The sequence below is a fragment of the Lepidochelys kempii genome, chromosome 8 (genome assembly GCF_965140265.1).
Source record: "Lepidochelys kempii isolate rLepKem1 chromosome 8, rLepKem1.hap2, whole genome shotgun sequence".
NCBI lineage: Eukaryota > Metazoa > Chordata > Testudines > Cheloniidae > Lepidochelys > Lepidochelys kempii.
Genome location: NC_133263.1, coordinates 66,127,851 through 66,152,501, shown reverse-complemented (window position 1 = coordinate 66,152,501; position 24,651 = coordinate 66,127,851). Strand labels below are relative to the sequence as shown.

The 24,651-nt window shown below is 41.2% G+C and overlaps 1 protein-coding gene across 7 annotated transcripts in view; it reads right to left on the bottom strand.

Moving 5' to 3' along the window:
- CAMSAP2 (calmodulin regulated spectrin associated protein family member 2) overlaps positions 1-24,354 on the bottom strand; it is a 171,284-nt gene extending 146,930 nt beyond the window's left edge. For 4 of the 7 annotated variants that reach the window (XM_073356781.1, XM_073356785.1, XM_073356783.1 and 1 more), the window contains exons 1-2: positions 23,547-24,354; positions 3,418-3,677 (exon numbers count right to left, since the gene is read on the bottom strand). In XM_073356781.1, coding sequence (XP_073212882.1) covers positions 3,418-3,677; positions 23,547-23,685 — 399 coding nt within the window. In that variant the 5' untranslated portion in view covers positions 23,686-24,354. Of the gene's footprint in view, positions 1-3,417; positions 3,678-23,546 lie in introns of those variants that run through there. The other 3 variants (XM_073356782.1, XM_073356784.1, XM_073356787.1) reach the window with 2 other exon arrangements.
- Between the last annotated feature and the right edge of the window lie 297 nt (positions 24,355-24,651).

Below are 24,651 nucleotides of genomic sequence, written 5' to 3'. Positions count from 1 at the left end.
GGCCCGAGCAACCCCAGCCTGTGTCCCTGCCTCCCAGCAGTGCAGAATTTTGAGCACAGGTATTGTGTGCTTGTTGTGATCCAGGTCACTGAGAAAGCAGGCAGTAGGCTTCTACAATAAAGTCTCTAGGTTGCTTTCAATATAGAACTCCTGGACCATCTAGTCCAGTATCCTGTCCAAAGGTGACCAGCACCAGATTTTTCTGAATGGACAAAACACTCCATAATGAGTGAACTGCACAAAAGGAGAAGTCTGTTGCTTATCCCAGTCAGATAGTTGCTCATGTATGCTCTAGGGAAGGGGTTCTCAACCTTTTTCTTTCTGAGGCCCCCCCGTCCCATGCTATAAAAACTCCATGGCTCACCAACTGTTTTTCTCCATATAAAAGCCAGGGCTGGCATTACGGGGTAGGAAGCAGGGAAATTACCTAGGCCCCCTGCTACAGGAGGCACTGGGAAACTAAGTTGGTCAGGCTTCAGCTTCAGCCCCAGGTGTTGGAGCTTCAGCTTTCTGCCCTAGGCCCAAGCAAGTCTAATGCTGGCCCTCCTTGGAAGACCTCCTGAAACCTGCTCACAGCCCTCCAGGGGGCCCCAAAGCCCTGGTTGAGAATCACTGCTCTAAGGTATGAGGGTTTACATCCCTCGTATGTTCTGTCATGAAATTTTGAATGTTCTCATTATCCATATACAGGTCTACAATCTGTCACCCTAAACTCCTCTTGGCCTCAGCAATATCTTGCTATGTATACATTGCGTTAAAAAAAGAAGTTTTAAATATGTTGCCTTTCATTTCATTAAGATGCCCCCTTGTTCTTTGATTAGCCTTTGTTTTTTATTTTATTAAGAGAAATCAACAATGTCAACATGGAGTGAAGAAAACAAATCAACTGCATTCAATGTTCATTTTGTTCAGGAAAAAACCTGGCTAAATCCTTATCTTACTACAACCTGTGGAACACTGGTCTTCAAAACAGAGCGCTCTACAAGGTTGAAGGGAGTTATCCATTTTTTTAAAAAAAAAAACCCTGAAGCCGCTTTGAGGAATTTAGTTCTGTGCATTTTTTAAAGTAAGTAATAGGCCTAAATATTTGCTAGCAATATAAACATGATGCAGATTAAGTCATGTTAACTGCTTGCTCATAATCTCACACTTTAGAATAAAAATTTTTTTTAGCAACTTGGGTTTCTAACAAATTTATTGTGTAGATTTATTTCTATTCCCAGACCAGTGCTGCAGAACTGCTCAGACCACAACAACTACCAAATGTAGTGCTGAGCAGATTTCAGAAAGTAGATTCCAAGTGAAAGAGATCCAGGAAAAATTGAAGCTGTAGGTTCAGCTATTGGGCTGATGACTTAAGTCATTTTCTTCACTATGCATCTAGAAATAGGAATTATGAAAAACAAAAGAGAAGGTTCCTTGTAGCAAATCTGCTCTATAAGTAGAGGGAGAGAAACAGAACCAACCTGTAGATTATCTTCGCTAGATCTATGGGCTGGAGGCAAAATCCTAGTCCCAGTGAAGTTAAGGGGAGTTTTGCAATGGACTTCACAGGGGCCAGGATTTCATTTAGGGAGTCCACAAATCCTACAAGGCATGGGCTGTGTTTACTCATTTATATAGCTTCTAGCACACTGATTGGGGCATGGTCACTAGTGGAATACAAATAAAGCAAAATGTCTCCAGCAGCTCAACTTTATGTATTGAAGTCACATTGTGATTATTTCTTTAATAGAGTTGCTTCTAAATTATCTTTTGTAGTGGACAGCCATGCTTCATCTCTCATTACTGTATTTTTAATATGTTGCATAACCAACCAACAGCAACTCCTTTCTCTCAGTCATATGTAAACAAATCCAGTGACAGAATAAGGTTTTAATATAATTATCTAAATGTATCCATTCTCCACAGGTGAGTGTATATACAAACACAGTTCTCACAAATCAAATTTTTTAAAAAAGGCTGTCTTCAGACTATAGTAACTGTTGGAACCAAAAGCCTTTGGTGAGCCTGGCTTTAATTAGTATTGTAGTTTGTATTAGGTACAGAACTAAATATTGACAATATCTGTTAACAGTTGTACCATTGGTTTGTTCACTGGAATGTTTTATACAGATTAAGTAACTCATAGGAATACTATGTATTGTTGTATTGGACTATGACATTCTGTTATGTCATTGAGAATTTTCTTTTTAAAAGGATCTCAATACTGTTTTAAAAACCACTAAAGAAAAACAGAGGAAAATTCCACTTGTTCAGGGCAGATTAGTAAAATTGATATCAGGGTGAACCTACTGGATTTAATCCAAACTCTGAACTTTGCCCTTCAAGACACTAGAGGTTGAAGAGTTGGAAAAAGGCAGTATTTCCTTTCATACACAAAATCACAGTAACATACCTACAAAGGCAGCTGTGACAAGGTACAAAGCACACCAGCTTCTTCTCCCCTTCCAAAGATAACTATTTAAATTGTAGCTCTTAAGCCTGATTAGGTGTCACTCAACATCCCTAAAAAAATCATCTTCATGTTACAAGTTAGTCTATAGGAATATTTTCCCAGAGTCATCCAGTCACAGATGTTCCTGAGAAATCCCTTATGCTAGCTGCTGAAGCACTTCCAGTATTGCTTGTACTTTCTACTGCAGTATTTTTTGGAACACCTCTGTAATAGGAAGGTCTAGGGTACACCCAACTCAGAGGAATTTGACAGACTAATGGTAACATTTACATTTTCATCTTATTTCCTCTATTTCAGAAATGACTAAGAGATAAAAGCCCAAGACCAGAAGTTATTCTTGACAAAAACTTTTTGTAGTATTCAGAGAATAAGCCACTCTGGGTGGAATCCTCACCCAGTGAAGTCAATGGCAAAACTGCCATGGACTTCAATAAAGGAAAGATTTCACCTTCTGCCTTTAAAGTCAACTTCCCATTTTAAGCTATATCAAGCTGTATTTCAATATATTTTTACAAAGTGAAAAGTTACAGCTGACCATGTTAATAAAGTTAAAATTTATATAAAACCTACAAATTTATAGAACTATTAAGTATTCCACAGTCAATAAGTTATGAGCTATTCTTTAGAGGTATAGAGAACTGGTGAAGAGGAAAGGGAATGCACAGACACAGAAAAGTGCTATTAGAACAGAAACACAGATGAAATGACACTTGAATTGTAGGAGGAAAATGTGTTTTGTTTTGGTATCTGAAAGAATTTCAAAGATGTGATCTCAAAATTTTGGAATCCTCCCTTACTCCCCATTTTGAAAGGGTGAGGCAAGGGGGAGTCTTTAACCCTCCCACAAGTTAACTGAATATAGTTCTTGAGATAAAAGTAATGATGAGACTTAAGTCAAACATAAATAATTATACTGCTATTAGGAGCACCAAGGAAAAAAATACAGAAGCCACACTCACCATCTGAATGGGTTTCTTGTGCAGATCTCTTTCTGTTACCAACTTCTCTTGATCAGTGACATAAAGACCTTTCTGTGCCAAGGCCTGTATAACAGCATCATGACCCAAAAGTGGTTTTGCAGCGTCACTCTTGAGAATAAGACTTCCAGCACGACAGTAGAGTTCAGCAGATAGCAGTAAGTTAACAACAGGTGGTTTAATGTGTTCCTGGTCATACTGGTCTGTGTAAAATGGTTCTCGCAATTCCTCTGGAACATTTTCTGCAAGAATCAAAAGATATAATCAGATAAACAACACTTCACAGTACTAGGAAAGGTACCGAATCCATACACACTTTACATAAAAGTTGTTAGCTAGGAAGTATCCCTTTTTATATAATTATTTCTACATTATTTTAAACACATCTATGGGGAACCCCATTACAGAATAAGAATTGAACAATACAGTGAGAAGTGAAAGTTACTTATAAATGTAATATTGTTAAACAAAATTTGGCCACAGGTATTAGCATGGGGAGAAAACCCAGTGGTTTTACATTGCAAAGCACAACATGGCCAAGATGTGGTTTTAAAGCAGCATTAATTCAAAATGTCTTGGCTTTTCCAAGTTTATGGCCAAACCTTCTTTCTTTTCGTGTCATATTTCATAGCTCAAGCCACAAAGTCAAAATGATGTCAGTCAGCTGTGATTCAACACAATCTGTCTCATTCCAGAATTTTATGGAAATAGAATAATAATACATTCTAGTGTACATAAAACTTCTGGAGAAAAAAGAGCCATACCCTTTTGCTGAAATATGTAAACGCTGTCTCAGGAAGTGTGTGTAACTGACTTCCTTTTAACAGAGTGCATTTCTCTTGCCAATGAATGGCTGCAGAGCCAACAAAAAGCTACACAAGAATTTGTCAAACTATGCTGAGATTTTCACACAAAATTGGCACAATGCTGTCTATCACAAGCTTTACAGGAAAAGCCATGACAACTTTCCCAAGTACCATACACCAGTTATTACAGATGCATCATTCATGAAAGACATAAGATGTACGAATCAAAAAATAGCCCATTTAGAAGTATACCTGAACAGCTATAAAAATTCAAAACGACATTACATCAAATAAAATAATATTGGCACTAATGTCAGATAGGACTTAGATCTTGCCTCAGGATTTCCACTCCCATACGTAAAAAAGCATTACAATGGCATTTGGTGATCGTCTATTCTTAGAAGTGCAATCTCAGTCACCCCAAAGCATGCTAGACTGGTATCATTTGTGGGACAAGACACCATATGTCCAGTCTTTGGGCTGGAGTTTCAGTGCCCATTCACTTGTGACAGGGAAGGGAGAAACAAGAGCCAAGGGCCAAGAAGAAACAGCAAGGAAAACTGCAGGCTCTTTCTAGCTTATGTGACAGGATAGGAAAGACCTGACTAGGAGTCTGAAGCACCTGTCATTATCCACTGTTGGAAGACAGGATACTGGTCTGGTTGTCTGGCTATGCCGAAAGAATGACACGAGACATTAGATATGGGTTTAATCAGGCCGCACCTTAACTATTAGATGTCTGGGACTAACCTGGTGGATAAAATGTGCAGTGCAAGTGAAAACCCCCACAATTCACCAGGGAAGGGGGGCATGAGTGCTTTTTTCAGCCCCACCCCACCTTTCCGTTCATGTCCCTCCAGCAGATCCTCTACCAGGACACTCCAATTCCAGCCAATTCCACTTAAAGTCCAGGGTGGTGAATGGACCACTGGTCTGACCCAGTATGGCCATACTTCTATTCTTAATCCACACAGAGGATGGGAGGGAGGTGGGAACAACAGAATATCATGGGATCATCTTTTCATTGATAACATCAAGTCAAAGTGCTTCCTTAATTTAGCTTTTAAAGAACTACCTTTCTTTTATCAATTGGTTGTGGGAGGAGATAAGGGGAATAGAAGCCTGATGTTTTTTCTAGGTTTTTAAACAAAATGTGTACCTAAATGCCTCCCTCAGTCCCCCACCAAGATAAAGGTAATGTTGGATGAGATGTTGCTTCTGATTTGCAGATTCAATATATCAAGAAGGAAGAGAGACTTTTCTAATTTAATAAATAGAAAAAAGTTACCATTAGCCTAAGTTTGGCTAGGAGTCTGACATCTTAGGCTTAAAATGCAGATCATAATGTTTTGTCTGCAAAACTAATTGATGCCCTTTAAATCCACTGGCAAACAAAAGTTACCTCTTCACAATTAAACAATTTATCTGCTGGCTTTCCCAATTTTAATCTAACTATTATCTTGCAAAAAAAATAAGTGTTTTTTATGCCTTAAAAGATAAGTCTCAGACCTACACTTCTAGAAATGATTTTGTACAATACTGATGTCTGAACATTTCATACATAGCACAATGAATCCTATTTGACTGAAGCCTCAGTTTAACTGTATACATTAGTTTAGTGGATTTTGAGCCATAAGTTTCAAACATGAAACAATATAAAAAGGGTCCTTACTACTCGTGCTGTGACTAGTTTGACGTGTTAGTGAACAAATACTGTAAGATAATCAAAAACCAAAACTGAAGTTCATCACATCTTCAACTAAAACCCTCTACAGGAAAATGAGAGGATGCCATATGCATTTCTAGCTGGTTTGCTACTCTTTTTATCAAATGAAGGAAGTTTAGTTGCTATGTCATACATTTCTACTGATTATTCTCTGATCACGTGCCCTAAAATGAATCTTAATATATTTAAGCTGTCAAGGAACTTATCACCTTTACAAAATACCAAGTGAACTGTAAACTTTTACAGTTACTCTGATACCAATCTGAAATTTTAGGAATATTCATAGTTCAACACACACTGACAAACTATGTATGTTGATATGTGACAAACACTTCAGTAGCCATTTTGTAAAATAACTGCAATAACATTTCCTAACTCTTACCTCCACAAGCATGTGTTCTACTCCTATACTGCCACATACACCAGGAAATCCTTCCCTTGGACCCTCTACACATGGGTTCTCAGCTTAGATAACTTGTGAGGGAGGCAGAGGTGGTTGTCACAAATACCATGCCCTTCTTGTATTGCTAACTGGATAGACAGTCCCAGTATGGAACATGTTGAGAGCCACTACTGTACACCATGAAGCCTCCCTCACCACCTACAGATACATCAAACACTTGTTTCCTCACAGTCCTACACAGGACCTTCCAATTTGCTATTAAAAAAGCATTTACTCTACAACTAAGCAACCGAATAACCAGTTCCATTTATTCCTTCCACATGCCTCCTGCCTCCAGCTCTCTCGTCGTAATCCTTCTTTCCGTGTCTGTATATAGCCCATTTAAACTTTAAGCTCTTCTGAGAGAGAAACCTGTCCCATTCTGACAGGTTTCAGAGGAACAGCCGTGTTAGTCTGTATTCGCAAAAAGAAAAGGAGTACTTGTGGCACCTTAGAGACTAACCAATTTATTTGAGCATGAGCTTTCGTGAGCTACAGCTCACTTCATCAGACGTTTACCGTGGAAACTGCAGCAGACTTTATATACACACAGAAATCATGAAACAATACCTCCTCCCACCCCACTGTCCTGCTGGTAATAGCTTATCTAAAGTGATCAACAGGTGGGCCATTTCCAGCACAAATCCAGGTTTTCTCACCCTCCACCCCCCCACACAAATTCACTCTCCTGCTGGTGCTAGCCCATCCAAAGTGACAACTCTTTACATAATCAAGTCGGGCTATTTCCTGCATAGATCAAGGTTTTCTCACATCCCCCCCACCCCCATACACACACAAACTCACTCTCCTGCTGGTAATAGCTCATCTAAACTGACCATTCTCCAGGTTTAAATCCAAGTTAAACCAGAACATCTGGGGGGGGGGGGTAGGAAAAAACAAGAGGAAACAGGCTACCTTGCATAATGACTTAGCCACTCCCAGTCTCTATTTAAGCCTAAATTAATAGTATCCAATTTGCAAATGAATTCCAATTCAGCAGTTTCTCGCTGGAGTCTGGATTTGAAGTTTTTTTGTTTTAAGATAGCGACCTTCATGTCTGTGATTGCGTGACCAGAGAGATTGAAGTGTTCTCCGACTGGTTTATGAATGTTATAATTCTTGACATCTGATTTGTGTCCATTTATTCTTTTACGTAGAGACTGTCCAGTTTGACCAATGTACATGGCAGAGGGGCATTGCTGGCACATGATGGCATAGATCACATTGGTGGATGTGCAGGTGAACGAGCCTCTGATAGTGTGGCTGATGTTATTAGGCCCTGTGATGGTGTCCCCTGAATAGATATGTGGGCACAATTGGCAACGGGCTTTGTTGCAAGGATAAGTTCCTGGGTTAGTGGTTCTGTTGTGTGGTATGTGGTTGTTGGTGAGTATTTGCTTCAGGTTGCGGGGCTGTCTGTAGGCAAGGACTGGCCTGTCTCCCAAGACTTGTGAGAGTGTTGGGTCATCCTTTAGGATAGGTTGTAGATCCTTAATAATGCGTTGGAGGGGTTTTAGTTGGGGGCTGAAGGTGACGGCTAGTGGCGTTCTGTTATTTTCTTTGTTAGGCCTGTCCTGTAGTAGGTAACTTCTGGGAACTCTTCTGGCTCTATCAATCTGTTTCTTTACTTCTGCAGGTGGGTATTGTAGTTGTAAGAAAGCTTGACAGAGATCTTGTAGGTGTTTGTCTCTGTCTGAGGGGTTGGAGCAAATGCGGTTGTATCGCAGAGCTTGGCTGTAGACGATGGATCGTGTGGTGTGGTCAGGGTGAAAGCTGGAGGCATGCAGGTAGGAATAGCGGTCAGTAGGTTTACGGTATAGGGTGGTGTTTATGTGGCCATTGTTTATTAGCACTGTAGTGTCCAGGAAGTGGATCTCTTGTGTGGACTGGACCAGGCTGAGGTTGGTGGTGGGATGGAAATTGTTGAAATCATGGTGGAATTCCTCAAGGGCTTCTTTTCCATGGGTCCAGATGATGAAGATGTCATCAATATAGCACAAGTAGAGTAGGGGCTTTAGGGGACGAGAGCTGAGGAAGCGTTGTTCTAAATCAGCCATAAAAATGTTGGCATACTGTGGGGCCATGCGGGTACCCATAGCAGTGCCGCTGATCTGAAGGTATACATTGTCCCCAAATGTGAAATAGTTATGGGTAAGGACAAAGTCACAAAGTTCAGCCACCAGGTTAGCCGTGACATTATCGGGGATAGTGTTCTTGACGGCTTGTAGTCCATCTTTGTGTGGAATGTTGGTGTAGAGGGCTTCTACATCCATAGTAGCCAGGATGGTGTTATCAGGAAGATCACCGATGGACTGAAGTTTCCTCAGGAAGTCAGTGGTGTCTCGAAGGTAGCTGGGAGTGCTGGTAGCGTAGGGCCTCCTCCTCAGGCCCTACGCTACCAGCACTCCCAGCTACCTTCGAGACACCACTGACTTCCTGAGGAAACTTCAATCCATCGGTGATCTTCCTGATAACACCATCCTGGCTACTATGGATGTAGAAGCCCTCTACACCAACATTCCACACAAAGATGGACTACAAGCCGTCAAGAACACTATCCCCGATAATGTCACGGCTAACCTGGTGGCTGAACTTTGTGACTTTGTCCTTACCCATAACTATTTCACATTTGGGGACAATGTATACCTTCAGATCAGCGGCACTGCTATGGGTACCCGCATGGCCCCACAGTATGCCAACATTTTTATGGCTGATTTAGAACAACGCTTCCTCAGCTCTCGTCCCCTAAAGCCCCTACTCTACTTGCGCTATATTGATGACATCTTCATCATCTGGACCCATGGAAAAGAAGCCCTTGAGGAATTCCACCATGATTTCAACAATTTCCATCCCACCACCAACCTCAGCCTGGTCCAGTCCACACAAGAGATCCACTTCCTGGACACTACAGTGCTAATAAACAATGGCCACATAAACACCACCCTATACCGTAAACCTACTGACTGCTATTCCTACCTGCATGCCTCCAGCTTTCACCCTGACCACACCACACGATCCATCGTCTACAGCCAAGCTCTGCGATACAACCGCATTTGCTCCAACCCCTCAGACAGAGACAAACACCTACAAGATCTCTGTCAAGCTTTCTTACAACTACAATACCCACCTGCAGAAGTAAAGAAACAGATTGATAGAGCCAGAAGAGTTTCCAGAAGTTACCTACTACAGGACAGGCCTAACAAAGAAAATAACAGAACGCCACTAGCCGTCACCTTCAGCCCCCAACTAAAACCCCTCCAACGCATTATTAAGGATCTACAACCTATCCTAAAGGATGACCCAACACTCTCACAAGTCTTGGGAGACAGGCCAGTCCTTGCCTACAGACAGCCCCGCAACCTGAAGCAAATACTCACCAACAACCACATACCACACAACAGAACCACTAACCCAGGAACTTATCCTTGCAACAAAGCCCGTTGCCAATTGTGCCCACATATCTATTCAGGGGACACCATCACAGGGCCTAATAACATCAGCCACACTATCAGAGGCTCGTTCACCTGCACATCCACCAATGTGATCTATGCCATCATGTGCCAGCAATGCCCCTCTGCCATGTACATTGGTCAAACTGGACAGTCTCTACGTAAAAGAATAAATGGACACAAATCAGATGTCAAGAATTATAACATTCATAAACCAGTCGGAGAACACTTCAATCTCTCTGGTCACGCAATCACAGACATGAAGGTCGCTATCTTAAAACAAAAAAACTTCAAATCCAGACTCCAGCGAGAAACTGCTGAATTGGAATTCATTTGCAAATTGGATACTATTAATTTAGGCTTAAATAGAGACTGGGAGTGGCTAAGTCATTATGCAAGGTAGCCTGTTTCCTCTTGTTTTTTCCTACCCCCCCCCCCCAGATGTTCTGGTTTAACTTGGATTTAAACCTGGAGAATGGTCAGTTTAGATGAGTTATTACCAGCAGGAGAGTGAGTTTGTGTGTGTATGGGGGTGGGGGGGATGTGAGAAAACCTTGATCTATGCAGGAAATAGCCCGACTTGATTATGTAAAGAGTTGTCACTTTGGATGGGCTAGCACCAGCAGGAGAGTGAATTTGTGTGGGGGGGTGGAGGGTGAGAAAACCTGGATTTGTGCTGGAAATGGCCCACCTGTTGATCACTTTAGATAAGCTATTACCAGCAGGACAGTGGGGTGGGAGGAGGTATTGTTTTATGATTTCTGTGTGTATATAAAGTCTGCTGCAGTTTCCACGGTAAACATCTGATGAAGTGAGCTGTAGCTCACGAAAGCTCATGCTCAAATAAATTGGTTAGTCTCTAAGGTGCCACAAGTACTCCTTTTCTTTCTGTCCCATTCTGTGTCAGCAGAACACCTAACATTTTGGGCACTGTACAAATAAGGCAATAAAATAGTAACACAGTAATAAGCAAGAACATAATTCAAGATATCCTCTAGACTGGTGCATGCAAGAGACCATTACACATGGCAAAAGGAACAAGACTGTCATAAGTTTTATGCTTCTATCCAGGCACCAGTCTGGAGTCACTACTGGAGATTAACTAACAGGAGAAGCCAGAATATGCAAGGATGACAGAATATGCAAGGATGACAGAACTTGAAATACGGGATACAGAAGATTATTATGTTACTATACCAACCTTTGTACTTTTGTAATACTGAAAATCTTGAAGTGTTTTACAAATACCCAAGACCAATGAAATTTATCTATTGTATCCATTTTATTGAGATATATATAAAAAGAGAGCTACATTTCCAAAGTAGTCTAATTTTAGGGAAGAAACTTTAGCAACTACAGTCTGATTTTGAGAAGAAAATCCCTGCCAGTTGAAGTCAGTGGGTACACTGGGCATTGAGCTACTCTGGGAGAGCAGGGATGGGGTGGGGACACTATGGATGAAATTCTGACCTCACTGAAGTCAACAGCAAAACTCTTATTGACTTCAGTGGGCCAGGATTTTACTCCAGATGTTGAAAGCTGGACTCTGTGTGCTGCCTCCGCAGCTCCATTGGCCAGGAACCACAGCCAATGGGAGCTGCAGGGGCAGTGCCTGCAGGCGGAGGCAGTGCGCAGAGGTGCCTGGCTATGCCTCTGCCTAGGATCTGAGAGATGGGGATGTTACCGCTTCCGGGGAGCCCCGCAGGTAAGCACTGCTCAGAGCCTGCCCCACCCCCACCCCATACCCTTGCCCCATTCCACTCCCAAAGTCTGCTGCGGTGGCCCAAGACTGCCCCAAGGGCTACCTGAGCTGCCCCTGAGCAAGGCGCACCAGCCACTGCAGAAATCAAGAAAAGTCACTGAATCCGTGACTTCTGTGACAAACTTGCACCCTTACCTAGAACAATAAATGATAGGAAAAGGTGAAAAAGGGAGACAGACTGAATTAGTCTACATGAAAAGACCTACTGATATAACTCAAGGACTGTATGGAGATCATGTCTGGTAAACAAGAGAAGTGTGCAGACCAGAAATCAGTGAACCACAGCTGGTGCATCAGAAGTCAGACTTAATTGGTGGACAAAATAAGGAGGGGATGGGCTATTCCACCCATCATTCCCTTTTGAGGTTCCAAAACACAAACAAACAAAAAACCTTGGGGAGAAAACATGTAGGGACAGATGCAAACACTGGGCAAACTCGACAAGACAAGGTGGAGGACCAAGCTTCACCATCATGGCTGCCACCTCCACCAACTCCTAGGACCCTGAAATCCAATCCCTGATCCTGAAAAATATCCTGGCCACACCAGGCATAAGAGGAAGGACCTAAATGACACCTCCAGCAACTCCAGCTAAATCTCAGCCACTATCTGGGATGTAAGACTGTCTCCCCTTCTCCCTCACTCCTATGTGGTCCTTTTCCTACCCCACCTTATTTTGTCTCCTTCCTCTCACTTTTTTTTTTTACCCCTGTCTAATAAAAGTCTGGTTTAGCCAGTCAACCCAGAATAATTTGCAACACTGCTATAAACCTGTCACCGAAGAGCAGCTAAAACCAATGCCCTACAAAGCTCACTGCTGGTAAAAGTTAGCCAGATCTTGGACAGATTTCAGAGTAGCAGCTGTGTTAGTCTGTATTCGCAAAAAGAAAAGGAGTACTTGTGGCACCTTAGAGACTCACAAATTTATTTGAGCATAAGCTTTTGTGAGCTACAGCTCACTTCATCGGATGCATTCCAGATCTTGGAGTGACTGATAAGACTATGTGCTGTGCCTGTATTTTCCCCAGCAGTGAGGTTGTAAGGTGAGTCAACACCAGAGACAGAAACTGTATTTTCTACCTTTGCTGGTCTTCTCTTTCCCTTCATGTGTTTGCCTTGTTTTTCCTTTTAGGAAATGGAATAGGACTTTAACAACAACAGCTCCAGCCCATCTTAGCTAACTTCTTCCCCCCCACAAACAAGGACAGTTATTTAAAAGACTGTCAGGATTTTTTTCTTTGCCTTCGTCTAAAAACTTTCACCAGGGAAAGGGAACAAGGAATGTTGTTAAAATAAAGATCTTACTTAATATTTTACATTTCAAAGGTTTTCTCTGTTTTTCCTTTTTTTCTGTACCTTAAATATTCTTATAATCTTTTAATAAAAGGTGTGTTTGCCATGGTACTAAGCAGGCAGAGATCTCTGTATACCAAACCTCGAACCTTGTTTAAAACTGTTTAATGTTGGACAGTAACGTGGTCACGTTAATATCTTTGACCCCACATGCTCCATTTAAATTAATGCAACACAATTTTGAGGCTTACGGCTAAATTATTCCACAGGAACTCTGTCTAATCTAGATTTTCCTCATTTGTTTCTGTCTACAACAGAACTAGTTGCAATAAAAAAGAAAAAGAAACCAAACCACACACACCCCAACCACATTTTCCCCTGGCATAACAACAGTGTCTTGACACGAAGACCTGTTCAAAATTTTGGTTGGTTTAGTGCTCGCTCATTTGCTTTCTATAACAAAATGTTGAAGAGCTTTTCCATCTACTTTACTGACAAGGTTGACTGGATCAGACTTTTGTTCAGAGCTATGAGTTCACTGTCCGATAAAGAGGTAGGAATCCATCGAGCTCTCTGGTGGAATTTCATCCACTGAGCTCTTCAGCATCTTAGGTCTTTGGGGAATTGCACTTAGAGATCTGTGAATTGGACCCTTACTATTCATGGCATGAGAAACTCATTATTGATAGTACTTATGAGTACTTCTTTCCAAGTCAGGATGCTAGCCACATAGTAACATGGCCACTTACTGTTACCCTCACAACTTATTGCTTCCAACCTAAGGAAGAAGAAAAGGAGTACTTGTGGCACCTTAGAGACTAACCTATTTATTTGACCATGAGCTTTCGTGAGCTACAGCTCACTTCATCGGATGCATACCGTGGAAACTGCAGCAGACATTATATACACACAGAGATCATGAAACAATACCTCCTCCCACCCCACTGTCCTGCTGGTAATAGCTTATCTAAAGTGATCATCAAGTTGGGCCATATCCAGCACAAATCCAGGTTTTCTCAACCCCCCCCCATACCCCATATGGGGGTGGGGGGTTGAGAAAACCTGGATTTGTGCTGGAAATGGCCCACCTTGATTATCATGCACATTGTAGGGAGAGCGGTCACTTTGGATGAGCTATTACCAGCAGGATAGTGAGTTGTGTGTGTGGTTTTTGGAGGGGGGTGAGGGGGTGAGAGAACCTGGATTTGTGCAGGAAATGGCTCACCTTGATTATCATGCACATTGTGAAGAGAGTTGTCACTCTGGATGGGCTATTATCAGCAGGAGAGTGAGTTTGTGTGGGGGGGGCGGAGGGTGAGAAAACCTGGATTTGTGCTGGAAATGGCCCAACTTGATGATCACTTTAGATAAGCTATTACCAGCAGGACAGTGGGGTGGGAGGAGGTATTGTTTCATGATCTCTGTGTGTATATAATGTCTGCTGCAGTTTCCATGGTATGCATCCGATCAAGTGAGCTGTAGCTCACGAAAGCTCATGCTCAAATAAATAGGTTAGTCTCTAAGGTGCCACAAGTACTCCTTTTCTTTTTGCGAATACAGACTAACACGGCTGTTACTCTGAAACCTAAGGAAGGTTACTGAAAGAGTGAAGTTAAAAACAGCTGTACTCACGTCACCTCACGTCAATCCGTTTTCAAGCGAGGGCATCATACAGAAAAAAGATGATTCTATGAACTCTTTTTAATGACTATATCCTTGTTGATTACTAGACAATCAGTCTTCAGTAGAAATGACCATCTTGCTTGTGGACTTTTGTGATAGTGGCCCTTTAGTAAATCAATCCTTTCTAAGAGAAATCCTACACCTTTACATGACCGTGAAGTAGAAAAGCATGTATTGGTTTCTACTGGCCTCTGTGCTGTCCCTGTTGCTGTTCAGGTATATAATTACAGCTGCTAGGAAAGACTATGAAATGTTGTGACCTTCATCATCACCAATATATAAATGACACTCAGATTTTTATCTCCCTTTTGTCAAACTTATATGGCAGTTTCTGCACCTTCTAAGAACTAACAGAGGTGAGAAAGCAGATGGAGGGAAACTAGCTCAGACTCAGTTCTGATAAGACAGAAGTGAAACAATAGAGGGAAGCATCTGGAGGAGTGGGCCAGACCGGCAAGTTTACTTTCCCAAAACATTTGTAGTTTCAAGGTCATACTGGATCCACTGCCTTTTATTTATGGTTGGTCAAGAGACTAAGATCACGGTCTCTGACAAGAACCTCTAAATAGTGAGCCATGGCTTTCAATCAATTCAGCCTTCAGGTTACAATACTGTACAATCAAAAGAGGTTATCCTTGAAAGAGTACCCTGAAGCTGCAACTAGTATAAACCTGACTGATGCAAGCTACTATATGCCCACAATATCAATATTCTGTACTCTGCATGGCTTCTTATTCAACTATGAGGGCAATTTAATATATTGATTAGAATCTATGAAGCGCTGAATGGCCTGGGAGCCAGTTATCTAAGAGATCAACTCCTGTGTCTTGATGCAGAAGTTACTTGTCCTTGTCCACTAGGATCATTCTCACCCTTCACTCTTTAGGTTAAACTTTAAGGCTGGGGGCAAAGTGGATATAGTGTACTTAGATTTTCAGAAAGCCTTTGACAAGATCCCTCACCAAAGGCTCTTACACAAAGTAAGCTGTCACGGGATAAGAGGGAAGGTGCTCTCATGGATTGGTAACTGGTTAAAAGATAGGAAACAAAGGGTAGGTGTCTCTGGTCAGTTTTCAGAATCGAGAGAGGTAAAGAGTGGTGTCCCCCAAGGGTCTGTTCTGGGACCAGTCCTATTCGACATATTCATAAATGATCTGGAAAAAGGGGTAAACAGTGAGGTGGCAAAATTTGCAGATGATACAAAATTACTAAAGATAGTTAAGACCCAGGCAGACTGTGAAGAGCTACAAAAGGATCTCTCAAAACAGGGTAACTGGGCAACAAAATGGCAGAAGAAATTTAATGCTGATAAATGCAAAGTAATGAACATTGGAAAGCATAATCCCAACTATACATATAAGATGATGGGGTCTAAATTAACTGTTACCTCTCAAGAAAGAGATCTTGGAGTCATTGTGGATAGTTCTCTGAAAACATCCACTCAATGTGCATTGACAGTCAAAAAAGCAAACAATGGTGGGAATAATTAAGAAAGGGATAGATAATAGGACAGAAAATATCATGTTGCCTCTATATAAATCCATGGTATGCCCACATCTTGAATACTGTGTGCAGATGTGGGCCATCTCAAAATTTTATTTTTATATACATATATATATATATAGGAATTGGAAAAGGTTCAGAAAAGGGCAACCAAAATTATTTGGGGTATGGAATGGCTTCCATATGGAGGAGAGAGAAGACTGGGACTTTTCATCTTGGAAAAGAGGCAATTAAGGGGAGATATGATTGAGGTCTATAAAATCATGATTGGTATAGAGAAAGTAGATAAAGTGTTTACTATTTCTCATAACAAAAGAACTAGGGGCCACGAAACGAAATTAATAGGCAGCAGGTTTAAAACAAATAAAAGGAAATATTTCTTCACACAAGGCAGTCAACCTGTGGAACTCCTTGCCAGAGGATGTTGTGAAGGCCAAGACCATAACAGGGTTCAAAAAAGAACGAGATAAATTCATGGAGGATAGGTCCATCAAAGGCTATTAGCTAGGATAGGCAGGAATGGTGTCCCTAGCCTCTGTTTGCCAGAAGCTAGCAATGAGTGACAGGGAATGGATCACTTGATGATTAACTGTTCTGTTCATTCCCTCTGGAGCACCTGGCACTGGCCACTGTCCAAAGACAGGATACTGGGCTAGATGGACCTTTGGTCTGACCCAGTAGGGCCATTTATATGTTCTTAAAGAATTTGCAGTGAGGATCTCTCTGGAATTTATTCAGTGCACAGTATATACATTTAACTTGCAAACTGAGCAGGCTCTACCTGCTTTCCCAACTTTGTATGGAAGTCACTTGTATTTGGTTTAATGCACTCCTAAACTGCACCACACTCAATGGTTTTTGGGTTGAGGAACCTGTAAGCTGCACTGAAGCTGGTAGATGTTCAAAATTTACACACACTTGAACTCAGAGTCTAGTAGATGCAAATCTTGGTGCACCTTACAAACTCCATTACATCAAGAGTTCCAGTTCAAGCATCAATGTGTTTCACATTAGTTCTTCTAAACCGTCTTACAGAAACTTAACCAAAAATAAACACACCACCACAGAAACTAGAAAACTAGGAGAACCTAAGTTAACATTACACTTAAATCATTTACAGGATTATTTCCATACCTGCAATTGGGATATTTTAGCTCAAACAATTTCAATTCTATAACCATAACGCCACATAACTTCTGCTCAGATGTATCAGAAAACTTTACACCAAGATACTTCACATCTTCTGCACTGACAACAAAGCCTCATAGCATACCTACTCTTAACACAGAAGTGTGTCCACTAGACATCTGGTACATATGTGCAACCCCACCCAACCAAAATCTGTACTCTTATACATAGTGTCATTCTTGTGTGGTTTCTTCATCTAAACCAAAGCTTTCAGTTATTTTACTGTATTAACTTTAACCCTTTTAAAATGTCTCCCATGGGAATAGTAGATTCTAGAATCTCCAACAAAGACCCAGACTGTTTATATTGACTCCCACCACATATTAGTAGAGCATCTGCAGCATAATTCTGAGAAAGTGAATTATCAGGTAAAAACTTTTCAGAACTCCTGCTTAATGCAAGCTCAAGAATAAAGTGCTTTGTAGTCTATTACTTCAATATTATAACAGCATGAATGAATTTGGCCCAAAATTTTATACTATATCTAATTTGTTTTTGCAACTTAGAGCTTAAAAAAAATCAGTCTGATTCCCCTTAATTGTGAAAAGGATTCCCCGCCCCGAATCTGTACTGTGTAGACCTGTTTTCACTACAGAGTTGCCTTTTAAAATTCTCTCAGAATAGTTCACTTTCTAATGTGACTATGGTTCTAAGAGAGAAAGAACACAAACTCTTGAGATGTCTTCAAAAGATTGGCAAAGATCTTAAGGGCGTAAGTCTCTTGTACACTGTCATAAATATAAAGGGAAGGGTAAACCCCTTTAAAATTCCTCCTGGCCAGAGGAAAAATCCTCTCACCTGTAAAGGGTTAAGAAGCAAAAGGTAACCTCGCTGGCACCTGACCAAAATGACCAATGAGGAGACAAGATACTTTCAAAAGCTGGGAGGAGGGAAAAAAACAAAGGGTCTATGTCTGTCTGTATGCTGTTTTTGCCGGGGACAGAACAGGAATGGAGTCTTAGAACTTTTAGTAAGTAATCTAGCTAGGTATGTGTTAGATTATGATTTCTTTAAATGGCTGAGAAAAGAACTGTGCTGAATAGAATGACTATTCCTGTCTGTGTGTCTTTTTTGTAACTTAAGGTTTTTGCCTAGAGGGATTCTCTATGTTTTGAATCTAATTACCCTGTAAGGTATCTACCATTCTGATTTTATAAAGGTGATTCCTTTACTTCTATTAAAAGTCTTCTTGTAAGAAAACTGAATGCTTTTTCGTTGTTCTAAGATCCAAGGGTTTGGGTCTATAGTCACTTACGCAAATTGGTGAGGATTTTTACCAAAATCCCCAGGAAGTGGGGTGCAAGGGTTGGGAGGATTTTGGGGGGGAAAGATGTGTTCAAACTATGTTTCCCAGTAAACCCAGTTAAAGTTTGGTGGTGGCAGTGGAAATTCCAAGGGCAAAGAGTAAAATTAATTTGTACCTTGGGGAAGTTTTAACCTAAGTTGGTAAAAGTAAGCTTAGGAGATTTTCATGCAGGTCCCCACATCTGTACCCTAGAGCTCAGAGTGGGGGAGGAACCTTGACCTACACCGTGTTACAATGTATTTCAATTCTTTTCACTAGTCAGGCCTACCCTCCTTTAAGGTACATAAGGAATATAATATCAGCAGATTTCAGCCATTTGGTATGGAAAGCAGATTTTCTAAACTAAAGGCAAGTTCTTGTTTTCTTCCAAATCACTAATCTCATGAGTAGTCTGTTGAATTAAATAGACTTTAGCATACATGGTAATTCTTTGTGGATTTAAACCCAAAGATTGCCCTTCCAAAATCTCAATCAAACTTCACTCCCACTCCCAAGATTTTGGAAGTCTTACTTTTCGTGATCATATCCCCTTTGAAATATTAGAAGAATAAAGCTACTTCTAAATCTCTTAAATTGTTTGACAGTTAAAACACCTCTGCTTCCCAGCACCCTGAATTTTTTAAGAAGCTTCCTTTCATTATGTTAGATGAAAATGCATCTCTAGTGCAGATTCTCTCCAAAAGAAAGTCATTTCATAAAGGTCTTTCTAGGGAAAAGTAGTTTTAAGTACAAACATAATGCAACAAATCAATATTAATATTTCCAAGTCTCTAAAACAAACACAAGAAGAAATCAAGCTCTCACTGCATTATGCTTATGTTAGGAAAGAAATTGAGCTAAATACATTAAACAAAATGTATTAAGTTCATTTGACCAACACATACTGACCGCTAGATTAGAACCATATTAAATCCTGAATAATCACTGTAAATATGGCTCATAAAAATAAGAAATACATATAATCTCAAAGACCATTGTCTGGGACATAAAGTTTCTGTATTTGACTCAATTGTGATATTACCTGAATTCCACAACAGTGTCCCAAAATTTTAAGAACCAAAATATATCATATACAGTTATGTTAGAGAAATATCTTTTCCATTTGTCTGAGTCTAGTTACATAGTACTAGTACTTGCAGTTAAACAGTAGCCAGAAGCTAAAAGAATCGTTTGTTTATTTGCATTCATTTAAATTTGAATCTTGAACTTAACTCTCTCAAACAACGAGTACTTGTGGCACCTTAGAGACTAACAAATTTATTTGGGCATAAGCTTTCATGGGCTAAAACCCACTTCATCTGATGCCTGGAGTGGAAAATACAGTAGGAAGATATTTATACACAGTACATGAAAAGATGGGAGTTGCCTTACCAAGTGGGGGGGTCAGGTCTAATGAGACAATTCAATTAAAGTGGGCTATTAACAACAGGAGGAAAAAATCACTTTTGTAGCAGTAATTAGGGTGGCCCATTTCAAACAGCTGACAAGAAGGTCTGAGTAACATTCAAAAACCAGTTGGAGAACACTTCAACCTCCCTGGACACTCAATAACAGACTTAAAAGTGGCAATTCTTCAACACAAAAACCTTCAAAAACAGACTCCAATGAGAAACTGCAGAACTGGAATTAATTTGCAAACTGCATACCAAATTAGGCATGAATAAAGACTGGGAGTGAATGGGTCACTACAAAAACTAAATTTCCCCATGCTAATTTCCCCCTATTGCTACTCACACCTTCTTGTCAACTGTTTGAAATGGGCCACCTTGATTACCACTACAAAAGTGATTTTTCCTCCTGTTGATGATAGCCCACTTTAATTGAATTGCCTCGTTAGAACTGACTCCTCTCCCTCCCCCCACTTGGTAAGGCAACTCCATCTTTTCATGTACTGTGTGTGTGTGTGTGTGTGTGTATATATATATATATATAATATAATCTCTTCCTACTGTATTTTTCACTCCATGCATCAGATGAAGTGGGTTTTAGCCCACGAAAGCTTATGCCCAAATAAATTTGTTAGTCTCTAAGGTGCCACAAGTACTCCTTGTTTTTGCTGATACAGATTCATACGGCTACCACTCTGAAACCTTAAATCTCTCAAGTACCATCAGGGCAACATAGGCTTAGGACTTATCTGCTTGCAGTTATATTATGTTGAATTAAGACTATGCATTGATGTACCCAGTTAAATTTCAGCTATGGTTCATAGGAGAAGATTGTGTTTCTTCCTAACTCTGAAAGAACTGAAAATGGATGCTACAGGAGATGGAATAAGACTGAAAGGAAACAAATTCCTAGCATTATTTTTATATTCAAAGTTATTTCAATCTCATTCATGCTTCATATATGATGTTTTTAAATGACTATTTCCCCCATACATCTTCTGTTCTTGTGCTGTATGTTTGGCTCATATCATATGCAAATACAGGGTTAAACAAAGTCTACTCTTATCCCTTCCCAACCTCATTAAAGTCCATGACATTGCACAGATGTAACAGAGCTGAATCTGGAACTGTATGTTTGTTTATTATCAGTCCCATAGACACCACTCCAACAAGGATAGCACTGACTCCTTGATTTTGGTAAAGCATAACTGCCCCCCACAGAATACTTCAGAAGTCCTCTTGGAGAGGACAGGTTTCTCTTCTATAGCACAACCAAGTTGTTAAGAGTCACCCACATTTTTGTTTGTGTTGCACCATGCATTTAAAACAAGGCACATCTATCAGACCCCAAATGTACATTTTTACATATTGCATGTGTGTACAATATGTCTAAAGAAGAAACTGAAGATGCTTTTTATACCACAAAAGAAACCATGTGAACTCGTCCAAAATGGACAGATGGTGGAGGGATAGGACTTTTCTCCAAGATAAGGAATTATCTGATGGAGAAAACAGTATTTTAACTTGGGAAAGCAGAATGAAGGGAGAAATGCAAGATAGTTATTGATCAGTATTTTCTGTGAATTTAGGACAAAGTTTTGAAACCCCTTATTTCATTAGTGATCACTTCAAAATCTGTCACTTCAAGGTTTTATTTATATATATAGGGAATGAGATATTCACACACACTCTAAGCATCCTTTGTAGTTCCTTTTGGGTAAACATATGACAGCAGGTAGTAGAAATATGGCTTTCTTTGAAGAAAAAGTTGTAATCTATTCCAGGGAGAGCTTTAAAAATATGAAAAGGAGATGGTCAATCCTCCAATTCTGCTTCTGTTTCATGTCTAAAGGTAATGTATGCATTTCAAACATACAAGTTTTATGTATACTTCCATGCTCTCACCCTCAAATTCTAATATACCACGTGGTAGTAGTTCCTGGAGTTGAACACTGACTTGAAATTAGTCACAAAATTATGATCTGGAATACTTTAATGCTGTATACAATTCTATTTGACATTATTTCCATTAGTTGCATTAAGTGGGTCAAATACTAACAGAGAATTTAAAAGGCAAAAGCAGAGAATATCTGCTCTTAACTGATTACTTGTTGCATTTGCTTGTGTATCTCTCAGAATGAAAACCATAGGGAGGGACAAGGAAAGTAAAGGAATTTGGTTTGGATCGGACTTTTACAGAAAGCTAAGTAGAAAGAACCCTACAGGTTGCTTTCCACATTCAGTCCAAACTCAGCTAATAAAAACCAAAATAGCTCAATCGCCTAAAGAATTTGCAAAGCCACACCAGAATAAAACTCTACCATATCTGAATCTACAGCCACAGTGCATATTCTATACCTCATATGATCATGGGGGGGGAAAGACCTGTTTAGTTCATATACATGCAAGCCTACAGAACTGAATCACCTAAGGACATTAAATTACATCACCTCTGAAGACCCCAAAACAAATTATTCTAAGAATTTTCACTGCCTTAGCATTTTAGTGCTCAAATTTGCATTGATTAAAAAGAGATCATGAATCTGAGCTCTACAAAATATAAAAGTATTGTACAAAATAAATTGCTTTGCAATAACCAGAAATGGTTATTTCATACAGAAACGGCTAATATATAGCACAGCCAGTAGTCATGGATTTTTTTTTTTTTTAAATATAAAGAGAAAGGCTGTTGTCGGGTATTACCAGCTCCTAATGACATCAAAAAGATACATCTTTTAGCCCTATTACAATATGCAACAGTACTCTGGCTACATATGCAACTGTTGCAGAATTCCAAAAGGAGAAACCTTTTCCTGTTATTCTACAGAGGACAGGGGGGAAATGATTGATTGTTCCTGCACACTCTTTCTTTCAAAAATATCAACAAAACTGTTTTATAAATTGAAAATTAAATAATGATATAGTTAAATCACACATTTTTTTGTATTTTTTAAATGTTTGCCCTCAAAAGATATTCTTAGTAATATTTCTGATATAAGTCTGATATTCCTGAAGGCCCTGGTTTTTCGAAGCATAGAACTAATACTTTTCAGAAGCATTAAAATAAACGAATGTTATACAGTCAGACAGAGAGAATTCTATACAGGGTTGGGTGACAATTGACATTAAATGCTCTTTCTCCTGGAATCCAGGTTATTGCTTAATCTTTACCCATCTGAGTGACTATAGGCTTACCATCACACATATCAAAACTAACAGTGCACATCCATATCCCCCTCTACCTCTCAGCTCTTCAACGGAAAACAACTATTTTTGTATTACAACAAAAAATGTGAATGGAAAAACAATACACAGAGTTTTGTAAGGCTGAATACCCCCAAATAAACGCAATTAGACACACAAACATGACACTCAGTGACGGAAATAGCGTTGATACACGTAAGAAAAAAAGACAACAGGTATTCGAAAATAAAAACCACATGATCAAGCAACAGATCAAGATGATTTTCTCCTCTGCAATTCCCTTGGGAATGGCTCACGTCCGCAGTAGTGAAGCGACCAGGCAGGAACCAGCATCAAAGAAAGGGAAGAAGACGCCACCTACCTGTCCCAAAGGCTTTGGCCACCAGCCACGCTAGATTACAGGCGATTTTTGCTCTGGTGAAATCATAATGGTCAAAAGGTTTGACGGCAGGAACAATGAACGTCTTTCTCATTTCCTTGATGTCTGCAGCATCCCCCATCTTTTTACAGCACCTTCTCTTTTATTTACATGATTATTCTTCCCAAGTCCTCCCCCACAAAATAATAATAATAATAAAAAAAAAACCGTATACAAAATAGACGCAGCAGCCGCCGCCGCCTCCGGTGATGATGAACTCAGCTGTCCCTATGGGGTGACGCCTCCTCTGCCCAGGAACGTAGCAGAGCCTCTGCTTTCTCCTTCCCTCGCTCTTTGTCTCAATTCATCCAGGCAAGGCCCCCGCCCCCCAAAATGACAAGTTGATAACCCCCGCTCCCTTTGCTAGGGAAACACCCCCCCCCGGCGAGGGCTGAGCCCGCGGGGATCCCCCCGCCCTCCGCCGGCAGGGACGGAGCCCCCGCGGGAGCTGGCCGTGATTTCCCCGCAGCGGCAGGAAGCGGGGACCTGGCCCTTCCCGGCCGCCGCTGAGACACAAGAGATGTCAAAATTCCCAGCGCAGGCTCCGGGCGCGGCGCGGCCCCCGCGCCTTCGCCTCCCCGCAGCGGAGACCCCCGGTGGGCGGGGGCGGCGGCGGCTGCCCTTGCTAGCGCCCCGGCTCCCTTTGGGGCTGCCGCAAATTAACGCCTCTCGGCTCCTGTCCTGTCTCGCCCAGCCGCTGCGGCTTTCCCCAGCCGCTGCCGCACTGGATGGCAGAGCAAATCCGCGCACGGCGCATGCGCCCCGCGCCCCCTCCTCCGCGTGAAAGGGCCCTGGCCTGGGCTGGGCGCAGCGACTGGCTAGGGGCGGGGCCTCCCCAGCCCTGGCGGGGAATGGCGTCACGTGGCCGGCCGGACAATGGGGCATTCTTGACGCCAGGCCAAGGGCGGGCAGCTCCCAGGCGCAGCCAGGCCTCGGGGGCCCAGTGCCAGGGGAGCGAGGGCGCTTCCCGCCGCGGGGAGGCAAGGAGCGCGTGCAGTGCTCCATGGACGTACCGAGAGGGACTGGAGCAGCGGCCGCACGAACCCTC